This window comes from Mercenaria mercenaria, chromosome 19 (assembly GCF_021730395.1).
Source record: "Mercenaria mercenaria strain notata chromosome 19, MADL_Memer_1, whole genome shotgun sequence".
NCBI lineage: Eukaryota > Metazoa > Mollusca > Bivalvia > Venerida > Veneridae > Mercenaria > Mercenaria mercenaria.
Genome location: NC_069379.1, coordinates 4,510,588 through 4,524,688, shown reverse-complemented (window position 1 = coordinate 4,524,688; position 14,101 = coordinate 4,510,588). Strand labels below are relative to the sequence as shown.

The window sequence follows — 14,101 nt, the reverse complement described above, 5'->3', positions numbered from 1 at the left end:
ACACTTAAGACATTTAAACCAAGCACAAAACCCTAATGCAATTGCACTATGTTCAAGCATAATTTCCGAATACATTTGTATTGTCTCGTCCTATAAGAGATATATTTAAAAAATAAAATACCTCAGTTGTTTCATCTTTGAATAAAATCATTGTTTGGAGTTCATGTGTGCGAAGGAATTACATCGCGAGTGCACAGCCTGGCTGATATAATAGCATGCATCTGAACGACAGTGAACAACAATTTTATTCAATGATAATAGATTGTTTTGGTTCCAACATGATATCAAGTATAACTATCTATATCCTTCACTATTTGGAAAAAACGGCCTGTTTTCTGTTGAATATATTCATTTTCAGTAGGCTGCTATGACGTTTGACACTAGGGCATGGTTGTTTTAACAGTGGTTTTATGACATAACGTCACACTTTCAGTCCTGTTTCATAGGAAACCAAATTAGGTTGTGTTAGAATTATATACATGTATAACTAATTGGATCTTTACTCCGCTGCTGTCTTCTGTTACATATAAAAAGATTTTATACCCAGAATGCAACAGTTACTGTTTTGGTTTGACTCAGAAGTTTCCAAATTAAGCTATGCATAGTTATCAAATAACGGTATCCTGAATGTTGACTGAGAGAGACTTGTGCCTTCATTCTGTGTGGTATATTAAAGCAAAAACCCTTATTTATAAAGATACAGTTTCGGCCCTTACTGCACAAGACACATTTAAAGATTTTCTCTTACACTGTATCCTAAATATAAATAATTACAATTTTTAGGTATGGAGAAGTCTGTCATATGGGACTTTGACCCCCAAAAATGCAAAATTTGACCATGTACCCTTACTTGAAATATATGTCTTGGACCCAGCGTTCTTAAACATTATGTAGTGATGCTTTCATTTCTAATATTGAATGTTTTATTTTGAATTACAACTTGTTAATATATATATTATGTGACAACAGCTCGTAAGTTAAGTCTCGGATTTAGAAAAACAACAGGAGATGGATCAAAAGCAATTAGTGGTAAAAGTCATCCTGATGCATGCTGCTGTGTGAAATCAAATAGTCACCTTGATGATTAAATGAGTAATTTGTATCAGTTCTGTTTAGATAAATTTCAGAAAAGTGTATTTACCTTCCCCGCATCCAATAGAAAACTATAAGAAATGCAACCTACATTCTCAAAAGTCCTTTAGATAATGTATTTTAGTTCAGTTTTAAATTAGATGTAATTTCAAATAATGCCATTCATAACAGAGGGTAAAGATGAAATTGTCAGTTCTGTTGAGTGTTGTTTTTTGGATTAATCCCCGCTTAGCTCAGTAGGTTGAGCGTTGGTCTACGGATTGCGGGGTCGTGAGTTCGATCCTCGGGTGGGGCGTATGTTCTCCGTGACTATTTGCTAAATGACATTGTGTCTGAAATCATTAGTCCTCCACCACTGATTCATGTTGGGAAGTTGGCAACAGGTTTGTGCTGGTACAGAATCCAGGAACACTGGTAAGGTTAACTGCCTGCCGTTACATGACTGAAATGCCGTTGAAAAACGGTGTTAAACCCAAAACAAACAAACAAACAGATCCCTTCAAATGGGGAATATAATGAAATAAACTAACGTTTGTAGAAAGGATTTTAAAAATCTTAACCAGATGTCTAGGGTTCGAACCCATGGCAGATCTCCTCTGCATCATGTACAGAAAGAGTTAGCTCGTTGTTGAGAACAAAATAGTATTGTCTGTAAATCCTGAATCCAAGTTTGGAGACCAGTCTACCAGAATGCTGTTCTACCATTGGTTAATTTCAAACATGTGTCCAGAAACAGCCAGTCAGATACTAGAGTTTTGAGGCTTGTCTACAACCTTGAATTTATAATCCTGAACCTTGGAACAGTGGATGATATCTGTTCTCTAGTAACCTAGCTGAAAGACCAGATGGAATGTCATTAAACACAAACCACACACACACACACAGTGGGTAGAACTACTGATAGTCATTACATACAAGAAGTACAGTACAATCTCACCAGAGCGGCCCTCTTTTATGCAAAAGCCTCTCTATAACAACATCATCAAAATTTCTGTAAGCTGAAATATACTATCAAATCTACCCCAAAGGGTTTTGCTCTACAGAGGTTGCACTGTATTGCCAGATTTAATACATTCAAAAAAATTAAATGCTTAGATTGATTGTTTCTGCAGAATGTGCCATATCTATCCTTCTTAGCTTTTTGAGAGAAACAAAAACCCATGAAACTGTAATGCATATTACATAATATATTAAGTGATAAAAAGCTTGTCTGAAATATCCCATTGTAGTATTTTAGTCTCCTGACCCAAATAAAAATCAAAACTCCTGTTTTCCTATGCACATTTTTGACATTTAGGAAAACACCTACACCTGTCAGCTTTACCATGTCAACTTCATTTGATAAATCATTGAAGTTACTGTTCTGTATATAACCATTTTTATTTTGAGAAAGTTTTTCGTTGAGGCAAATTTGATAAGTAAACTCATTTTAAATCATTTACATATTCATGTAATGAAATTAATTATGTCTGAAATGACTATTTATAGGGTAATGGATTCATGGATTTTAAATTTTTTTTTCTTTCATTTGTATTTATTTCATTGAGAAATGCAGCAACAACATATAAAATATTATTCCCTCATGAATTAAAAATAATTTCTCAGTTTAAGTTTTTAAAGTAACTTCATAGTAGAGCACTGATGCCAAAATAAATTTACAAAATTTGATTTTATCGTCCAGGTTCCATATTTATTGCTTTCATATTTTACCTTAATTTTCTTGTATTATAGATCAGTTTGAAGCCATGACGGATGAGCTAGAGCGCCGACGAGAGGAATGTTTACAGTTACGAGCGTTGCTGGCCGAGAAAAGTATCTCCACACATTCCATAGCCAAACAGTCTTACGGTGGCCAGGACAATATTGTTAATGAGGACAATGAGTTGACGATGGCGTACAAGTCACAGCGAGACATTATCAGGTTCGTTGTTTTAATTATTCTTTTCGCTAGTTGGGTCATGTGACTGATGAATGTGTACACCGGAAGCAATAAAGCGACGATGATAAAATTTTCGACAAAAACGGTAATTTAACGATTGCATACAAGTAAACACCGAGACGTCATCAGGTTAGTTGTTTTAGATTTTTTTTTTCAAAGTGTCTACGGGCAAAAATAATGAAGTAATACGGCAGCTATGATAATATCGTTATCGAAGACAAGGAGTTAACGCTGACGTGTAAACCCCGTTGTGACATCATCAGGTTTGTTGTTTTTAAAAAAAAAAAAGATATCTTTTCACTCATTGAAACCTGTGAGTTAAGTGTAATGTGATTTATTGTAATAAAATTTTGATCCACCCAGCCTGTCTGAAGTGTAGCATGAATGGCAGGAGTACAAAGCTGTTGTAGTCACATGAGACATGTAGTTAGATGTAGTTAAGCCTTGATAGAATTGAATTCTTTGAAACAGTTATTTTGCAGGTTCAGATAGTAGTTGCAGCTGAAAGTTAGAAATTATTTTTAGACTTTTCTGTGCCGTATATTTTCCCTTATAAGACGCATTATTAGGAGTCATATTTCCAGTTCACAGAGTGAGGAGCATGTTATGTAAGTGTGTTCTACAAGGATATTAAAAGAAAAAGAAACCTCAGATTGCCTGTCCCATTTCAGGCTGAGCATTATAAGTGAGTGCGTCTTATAAGCGAAAATATATGGTATTTTTAGTCGTACTCGTCCTGCTTCTTTGTGTGTTTGCTGACCAGTGGATCAGGGGAAAACATTGGTTGCACAAGTGTAGTCCCTTAGTTTCTTATTTATGCATCTTGTTTACAATTTTAGTAAATTTTTTACATCTGTACTTTGAAGAATGCAAAATGTGATAATCTCCTTGCCATTCAGCTTTATATACATGGCATTCTTTTTCTATTGTATGTAAAATAAATCTTGTGACATGTCTTGTTACATTATTTTCCAGACATCAAATTGTAACATTCATTGTTTTACACGTGTTGTAAATAATCATTTTACCAATAAAATAGTTTTAGAAATATGTATTGTTGAGTTCTGATTTATTTTATCAGACGTACAAGGAAATTAAGTGAAGTGTAATGCCTCAACTTATGACCGAGTTAGACTTATGAACGAGTAAATCTGTTGATAAAATTTCCACCATGTTTCTAAAGCTAAGTTACCAGTACATCATGCTTTAATGAAACATACCATACATGATACTTTAGTGTCAAGTGTTTGTATCAACATGATGTTTTTATTTCAAATTGTGATAAAAATTTGCTTGATTGGAATGACCTCCATTTGTAGGTCATGTTGAAATAACATCATTTTAAGATGTTTTTATACTGGTTCAAAGCGGCTGAAAATTTTTTGATAGAAAGCATTTAACTTGTTAACAAGTATTTTTACAACAGTGATTACACAAGAAATGATGTTGTTATATCATTGTTAGTATTTTGATGTTGTTCTAGATAGAACTATGTGGCAAGTAAACTAGAAATTTTTACTGTATGGAAACTCAAATTGTTTAGATGAAAAAATAATAAAATTTTACATCGCAGTATTGGCCAATGTTGAGGAACATTTTGGGGGATAAAAGACCTCAGCGTGTTAAAAATGGTATTTTGTAGAAGCGACTGATGATATTCAAATATAAATGAAGATGTTATCATGGTAGAAATATAATTTATAAGAATATATTTATTAAACTTGTGTAAAATGTTGTATACATGGCTGGTGCTTCAATTAAAGTTCTTTAACATGCAAGGTTGAAAGGCATAGCATCTTGATATAAATTTAACCGTAACAGTTCTTAGTAATTTTGGGCTTAAACTTGTGACACTCTTTTTTTTCAAAGTCTGCTTCCATGTGTATATCAGATGCCTACCTGTTGGTTTGATGTATTTAGACAGTTAACTTTTAGCCTGCTGGTTGCAAACGATTTTTCCTTTGAGACCTGCGCAGACCAAGGTCAGCCTGCACATCCTTTCAGTCTGATCATGGTCTGCTCTGTTCGCTATTCAGTCAATAAATTTTCATTGAACACCCCTTTGCATAATAAATGGTCCTGTCCAAATTAAATGATGGACAAGTCCATTTTAGAAATTTAGCAGGCTAAAGGTTAAAGCCATCAAGAGGCTTACAGGTAACTCCTCCAGAAGACTATTGAAATACTTAAGTGGGATGATAGTGCAAGATACAGAAGATGTTCTTGTTACAGATGCTTCCCTGGTACTTCAGCATGTCAGGTGTAAAGCACCCATACATGGAACTCTTATCCAGATGTTCATAAATTTTAGTTGGAGAAGCACTGAGATCAAACTAATGCTCCCCCCCCCCCCCCCACACACACACACCTGTTTCTTAGACGGTGTTACCACTGGACCACAGTCTTAGATTAGATACAAATATAAGTATGAAAATTTTCATCCATCCTGTTGTGAGAATATGTTAAGATCCTCTGAAAGGGATAAAAAATCTATAAAGATGACAAAAGCATGACACCAACACAAATTGTTCCAGTGTCCGTAATCCCTTCAGGTTATTAAGAAATCCGATTTCTGTAATTGTCTATGTGAAAAAATCGTCAATCTGTCATTATTATTTTCCGATAGTGCTTGAAATAATTGATCCCTGTAAAAACCTGTTTATCAGTAGTTTAGATCTGTCTCGACTCCAGGAATTTAATTGTACATAAAAAGAGTGCTTGATATTTGTGTCGTGGAAAATGAAAAAAAAATGTCGAAATAATTTATTGAAATGATCTTATCGTTAGATTGTTATGATTTTTGCTTTTGATTGCAAAGACAATAATTCATTTTTATGAATTTTAAACTTGTTAAGGAATGTGGAAGACAGGTTTAGATATCATTTTAGTGTTATCTATATGTTACATGTTTTTTGGGGTTTTTTAATTAGTCAGTTGTTTGCTTCTTTAGTTATTACATAATTGTGGAAATAAATCAGTTTGATTGAAATATGCAAATTAAATCCATTAAACATTCTTTTAAGTTTGTCCAAACTTGATTGAATATTTATTACAGCGCGTCACCTTGGCGCAAAAAGTGAATAAGTTCTTCTTTAAGTCAATGCAGTTATCCACTTCTTGCGCTGAGGTGACGAAATTTAGCTGCTGCGGTTGAAGGTTAACTTAACTACAAAGCTGAATTTTTAATGTTGTCAAATCGTCTGCATCGTTGCACGTTCGGGAGATAAATTGTCGTAGTACCTTTTATGACGGCGTTACACCTGAGTAACAAACAGATATTTTCGTAAAGGTAAAGACGAAAAAAAATTCAACACATGATACGTAGTGATTATAATTTTCATCAGATGGTTTGGAGTTTTTTTGCGTGTATTCAGGAAGAGTTGCACATGTTTTGGTTTATTTCTTGTCGTTACTTACACATTTGTTTGTCATATCTTAACGCAGGATGATTTTTGTGTATTTTGTTGTCCCGAAAGAAAAAGAAGGAAGTGTTATGAAATAAATTTCAGTCAGAAAAGTTCTAAAGTAAACTTTCGATGGACTTAAAAGGTTGTTATGATTTTGTGACACAATCTTTGATAAAAGATGTCATGAATTAAAAAGCAAAGCAAAAACTTCAGTGTGTGGACTTGTGAAATAAGGCTCTGAGTTAGTAGTAATTTTCAGTGTGTTTGCCAAAAGGTTTAAAAAGATTTTGCGGTGGGGTATGTGAATTTAAGTAAAATAATTTGTAGCAGATACTTTGATTTTGTTTGAAAACTAAATAATAAATGAGCAATAGCAAAATTAAAAAATGTAATATAATCATCTTAAATATAACAGCTTTAAGTTTAAAGTGGTTTTAAAAGATTTGGCTGTAGGAAATGTCAATTTAAGTAAAATAATTTCGTGCAAAACTGTGATGTTTGAAAACCAAAATGAAAATAAAAATTCATAAAATGAGTAATATAAAAAAAAAAATGTAACTGCTATCATCATTCTGCTTGTAAAACATCTTTAAGTTTATCTGTTTCAGTTTAACTTCCTGTTCTTGGATGAAAAGATATAGTTACTTTACAGTGGGATTGGGTATGGATCGAAACACCAAAAAGGGTAGTCTGTGTGTAAAGGTCAATGAAACAGAATAAAAAAAGAGTAAAATAAATTATCTTAGTTGTAGTCCTTATAAAACATCTATAAAAATGGCTATCATGCAATGTTTGGGGTCATTTTTAGTTCATACTATGCACAGTGTCCAGTGTTTGACACATTGACATGTGTCTATTTAACAAAGTCATTGTACATTTAACGACTGCAAAATGCAATATTTGCTCATTTAATTATCACATTAATGATGGATGAAAAGGCCCAAGAAAAAAGGCATTTAATCCAGTCAAAAAAATCTGCCTCGGGCTTATGGAACAATGTAAATAATCATGGTTGTTAGACTGTTGATAATGCAGGTGTGATTTCGCCATTGTAAGGACCTCTGCACATTGTACACCACATTTTATTTACCGCTTAGTTGAAAGTTGTAATAAAGAGTAATGATAAATAGCAGTACTTCTCTTTAACTTTGTGCTGGATTTTTTTAAAACTTGAAATAGTGTCGGGGAGTGAGATTTTCACAAATTTTGATTTTCCTTTCTGGAAGCATTTAATTCAGTGATCATTAAGTTATGACTTACTAATCAATAAATTTTATCTGAAAATGGAAATGCAGGTTTTAGGATATGTATAGAGGAAAGATCATTATTTGTGGTATGGTATGTTTTTGTCTGATATCGGTATTTCTTAGGAATATTTACACATCTAACTGTTAATTAATTGTTAATTTCACTCGAAATAAATGTCAGTCATGCATCAGTTTGTAATGATAAAATTTTTTATTAATAATGCACAAGTTGGATAAAAATGTTTTGATGCATTCTTCTGGCTATTGGTTACTGTTTTAGCCTTCCTGAGTTAACTCTGACAGTAGGTGGAGCTCAAGGCTATGGCTTAATACACTGTGTTCATTGGAGGCTTCTGGTTAACCAGGAACCCGGTTAGCTCAGTTGGAAGATCACCTCGACATGCAAGCTGGGGGTGGTAGTTTCGAGTCCTACACTGGGTACATGATGTTCTCACCAGAATACAATAACATTTAGATCCCGATACCCGGACACAATGTTTGGTCAACCTGATGATTTGACAGAAGAAAGTGTGTCAGTTGCCTTCCACATTGGGAGTTGTGTGGAGAAGTTGTTCATTACATGCAAAGAACAAGTGAATACCATAACAGAATCCAAGAAAACTGGTTAGGTTAACTTTCCCTTGTTGAGACTCTGAAACGCTTTCAGATTGGTTGGAGTTGCAGCAATATGTAGGTTACGATTGTTCTGTGCGCCAAAGAGAAAAAAGGTTATCGCAACAGGCATATACCTTTCAATACATTCTTTAAATTTGTTTGTTATCTCTCATGATGAATACAATAATTCATTTTCAATATGAAGATTTATGATAAATTGGTAGACGATTTATGGTCTTAATTTATGATATCTTACAAAACTGTAACAAGCGATGAACATGTACTTGACAATATTCATATTGGTTAACAATTTTCATATCGCTGCATGGTAAATTAGGAATGTTACCAGATTTTCGGACTATGAAATCTAATGTTTACACGTTTTATAATCTCTGGTCTACTTAAATAGATAGTTTGTGTGAAGCAGTATTGATACTAATTCCCGTGTTTTGGCAGAGAATTAAATTTTCAGATGTGACATATTGAAATTCAACAAATAAATTTTGTACACTTTAAATATTGTTTTGCCTATCTTCATTTTAACCTTACGATATATCAAAGAATTGCAACAACGATATATCAAAGAATTGCAACAACAGAAAGTTATTTTTATCAGTTTGAAACTTTTCCTCCTTCAGAATTTTTTTTTATTTTGCTGGCAAAACTGATGCGGCTGTCTTTGTTGTTTGATGCAACTATTTTAAGCTTTCCGTTTTTTTTTTTGTTGTTGATTTTTTCACCCATAAAAGCTTACATACCGTCATTCGGATGATTTGTGTAGTGACCGATACTTTATTTCATTTAGTCTCCGTACAGGGAAAAGTGAAAAGATCGCATTATCGTGATGATAAATAGCAAGGCGTTTAAATGACTGACAGTGGGATTAAATTTTTTGGTTGATCGGAACAAGTAATAGACAAGCTGTATGTGTCATCAAAAGCTTGATCTTGCTAGATTTTATTTTGATACCTGCGTGGAAAAATGTGTATCGGAATACTAAGATGATTTGTGGGTATTTTGTTAAAAATCGGATATTAAAGGTATGCATTCTTGTAGAATGATGAATTATGGATCATGTGTTACCTATATTTTAATATTAGCATGAAAATGTAAATAAAAATGAAAATTTGATGTATGGACATTTTGAAAAATCAGGCTTTAAATCTACATGGAAAGTGTTTGTTAAAAGTCATGACTGTTTAAAAGCTATACTGGATTAGATCATTTATGTTAGTATAATTCAAGGGAGTATTGTATTTAAAAGGAAAAATTGCATTTGGTGTGGATTAATTTGTAATTTGAAGGATCCATACGTCCTTTATATTTTAATATGAGATATGAAATAACAGCGAGCTGTTAGGTTATTTTGTCAGTCCAGTTATAGGTCAGAAGTCTAAAAAATGTGTCTCAGGTCATTATTTCACAACTTCTGATCTTTTCCTTCTTTTCTTTTGATACATGTGGAGAAGTTGTCTGGTTACTTGTTGAGAGCAGGGTAAATGGAAAATTTCATTTTTTTTCTTTCTGTTTTATGGACCGGTACATTATATTCAACTCTTTACCACCCTTAAGTTATGCACACAGACATTTTCATGTCTGCATTACAAGGTTTCGAATAACTTAAAACTTTAATGAAAAGCTTTTTTTGCTGGTTTGAGATCTAATACAATTGTATGTCATTGACTTTATATGTAGGATAATGTTGGTGTATTAGGGATATCGGAAGTGTCAAGTTTCTGTCATTAGCATATTCAGCCTTGGCGCTAGGTTTTGCGGTACAAGTACTCGGTTTACAGAAAAGTGGTTGGCAGTTAAATCTTGGTTATCATGCAGGAAATTAAAACTTTATATAGAAACAATTAATTAAAAGTATTACTTCTCTATTCCACTTTCATCTTGCATAAATTGGAGAAAAGTGTCTGTAGAACACCAGTAATTGGGATATATACTTGTGTGTTCCCGCTACGTCACTGTTAAATTTTGGAATTAATTTCTTGACAAATTTTTTTATAATACATGTTTTGCAGTGTTTGGTTTTTGTTTCATTTTTGCCATTTCTTCTTTATAACTTACAAATAAGTACGAAACCATCTGGATTTTTTTTCACAAATTATCATAATGTAGATAAAGTAAGATAAAATACAAGTATTCTCAATAAAAGTGTTAATTTAAAAATCTTTTTTTATAAAAAAGTGTAAAAAATCAGCAACAGCAATTTAAAAACAATATACTTCAGAATTATATTAAAAATGAATTTCAAAGTAAATTTGAAATTTCAATCTTAATCCAATCATTTTACAGGTTAATCCCTGGATTAAAGAAAGGAATCTCACTGTTTAAATGGATTAACAGTTTGCTGTTACTCAGTGCCATAACAGTTTAAAGAGTTCATGTTTTAACACATGTCAAAATGGGAAGGACTCAAAAGTTTATAATTTGCCACAAGTCAGTTTGATTGAGTACTTGCAATTTTTTTTAGAGAATTCAATTAAAAACTGTGATAGCCAACATGTGCCAGTATTTAACCATATAATTTTGAATGTTTTCAAAATAATTTCTAGGTTTAACACAGAAAGAATGAGGATTTAAGTGTTACACACACAGGAGTACAAACTACTTGTATAAAAGCAAAGAAATTTTCTTGAGTAAATTATTCATGGTTGTGTAAAAGCTACTGTGAATTGGATTGAAGTGTTCTAACAAGATGGCACACATTGAGGATATTTGGAAAAAACTGGAAAAGCCTAAACCGAAAGGAATGACTAGAAACTTGAGTTTGAGGGAGAACGTAATTCATGAAAATATTGAACATTCCTATAACAATGGATTTAAACATTTGGAACAATCCTCAATTGAACAGAACGGAATTGTGCAATTTGAAGTACCTTCTGATGATACGTTTGAGCCAGGTGATGCATATGATGATAATTATGATGATCCATTTGAAATGTCCGATAATAGTGGTTACGACAAAGAAGTGGAAATAATAAATCTGAATAACCGAGTGTCCCGAGAGTTTAGCTTGTCCCAGTATGATGTAAATGTGAGACAGTTCCAGCATGGCTTTCAGATTCATAGTCATAGAGATGATGATCCTGACAATGGAGATATTTCTCCTACGGAAGACTACGAAGATGACTTCGAAGAAAGCGATCACAATGGTGAGGATATTGATGATGAATATCATTCTGAAGGTGATGAAGTGATTGTAAATGGTATGACAAACGAGATTTATTATCAAGGGGAGGTTACTCGTAACGAAGATACAGGATCAGGTCATGTGATCTGTGACTGCGAGGACTGCATCAATCAGGCTGAAGCAGTTGATTGCCAGTGTGAAAATTGTGTTCAAACAAGGGACAGAACTATTGAGGTATCTCTATCCCCTGAACCAAGGGAGGTCACTTGTTATTGTGAAGATTGTGTCACACATTGGAAAGATCCAAACTATTCTTGTAACTGTGAGCATTGCATGTTTGACAGAGAAAATAGACTTACTCTTAACAATAATCAGGCTAAACAAAAATGTATCTGTGCGGAATGTGTAGCACAGACTGGGCGTAAAACTGATTTGTGCAATTGTGAGAAATGCAACCAGTCTGCTGTCTGGTCACATGATCACCCAGATATTAGAAGTCAAAGGTCACCACCCCAGGGGTCTTCTCAAGAATATCATCACCTTGACCTTAAACTTCAGGATGAGCACCAGTCAGACAAAAGCTTTGATTCAGGAACAGAACATTCCTACAGGTCCAGCAGAAGTAAGGGAAGCTACTCTGACACTTCAAATAGAACCAGGGGAAGTCACTCTGATTATTCTAGCATTCACAAGGGGAGTGATGAAAACATCTTATCAAAACAATTGGGCAGTGTGCAATTAAATGATTCAAATGAAGTTCATGATGATGAATATCTAAACAGCCGTGAGTTAGTTAAACATGATTACAACTTGTGTTCAGATAAAAATTGCATAAAATGTATTAAACTTGGACATGGCAAGGGAGATAATTTACACTTACACGAAAATGGAGTAGCAGACGTCAGTTTTGAAGCTGATGAGAATTGTCAGTGTGAAGATTGTCAGCCGTCAGTGCCAGAGAGACATCTAATGTCTTCACTATTACACGAGGACATAACTCCGTAAGATTTCTTTCTAATACTTTTTATATATCAAAATGCCTTTAACTGTCAGAGTTTCAATTTGCTTTTCAGAATGATAGACTTTGATTTGTTGTTTTTCAGTCAGTATATGTAATGTACAATTATTGTAAATACCCACTCATTAGTCAGTCAGTCAGTCATAAGTTGGGGGTTGTCTTTTGTATGTGTACTAAACGAAATTGTTCATACAATTATAGGTCAGCACAGTAATAAGTCTATGGAAAATACATTTCAGGCATTTAGTTGGTAGAAGCTGGGACAGACCTTATAATTATATGAAAATTTTTATAGCTGCCCATAAACTGGAATTATCTTTACTAATTTATTATCATTACTTATATATAAAATTATTATTATCATTCCTTTTATCAATACAGTTATCACCATGTTATTATCTTTGCTCTTCTTAATCTGTCTTAGTTCAAATCATGTCTTACTGTAATATCTCATTATATGAATAAAGTAGGTCCAGTGTATGTAGATGAGTGTAGGCATTCCTTTATTTACATATAGTAGGTACTCTTAGGGATCAAAAGTAGGTCCTAGAGAACAGAATGATAGCTAGCTAGGTATTATTATCAAATATTTCGAGTTGAAGAAGGTACAGTATGAATTATAAAAGTTAATTGTGTTTAAAAGTTAAATAATGTAAAATACAGTTTTATGTTATTGGAAGTCTTGATGTTTCAAAATGGCATGGAAGGCTTTTTCACAGAGGTAAAGTTGTGTTAATTGAATATATGAGTGCTAAGAACAGGTGGACTGTCTCCTGCAAGTGAGTAAGTAAACAAAGTGAATAAAATAAATATTTTATAAGGATACAAGTATTTTATAAGTGTACTTCAACTAGATAAGCCTCTTTAACTTGCGTCATTTGAAAATAACATGCATGTATGTAATTTTGTAAGAAAATAAGACACCCATGTGTAACTGATCTTCAGACATAATGAGCCGCACCATGAGAAAACCAACATATAGTGCATGTATGACCAGCATGGATCCAGGATCCATGCTGTTCGCTTTCAAAGCCTATTGCAGTTAGAGAAACAGTTAGCAAACAGCATGGATCCTGACCAGACTGTGTGGTCTGGATCCATGCTGGTTGCAAAATTTAATGCAATATGTTGGTTTCATCTTGGTGTGGCTCAATTTTTTTTTTTTCTTCAAATTTGATGTGAGACATTAGCTGTGAAAAATGACTTCCTGTTATGCAAATATAGGACAACCTTACAATTTAAAAAAAAAGTATATATTTTACCTTGTGCACAAAGGAAGTTAAGTTGTTTTTGATGAATGATAACAAGAAATATGGATTGAAAAAAAAACATCATATGTATAATGTAATAATATTTGAAAAAGGAAATTTTTGATGTTTTCTGTAACATTTTTTGTTATAAATAAATATGAGCCGTGCCATGAGAAAACCACCATAGTGGGTTTGCAACCAGCATGGATCCAGACCAGCCTGCGCATCCGCGCAGTCTGGTCAGAATCCATGCTGTTCACTAACGGTTTCCCTAATTGCAATAGACTTTGAAAGCGGACAGCATGGATCCTGACCAGACTGCGCAGATGCGCAGGCTGGTCATACATGCTGGTCGCAAACCCACTATGTTGGTTTTCTCATGGCATGGCTCAGT

The 14,101-nt window shown here is 33.5% G+C and overlaps 1 protein-coding gene across 1 annotated transcript in view; it reads left to right on the top strand.

The window, feature by feature from the left end:
- Positions 1 to 14,101, top strand: part of LOC123541815 (uncharacterized) — a 112,782-nt gene that overhangs the window by 78,270 nt on the left and 20,411 nt on the right. The window contains exons 33-34 of the mRNA XM_053532061.1: positions 2,824 to 3,013; positions 10,983 to 12,440. Coding sequence (XP_053388036.1) covers positions 2,824 to 3,013; positions 10,983 to 12,440 — 1,648 coding nt within the window. The remainder of the gene's footprint in view (positions 1 to 2,823; positions 3,014 to 10,982; positions 12,441 to 14,101) is intronic.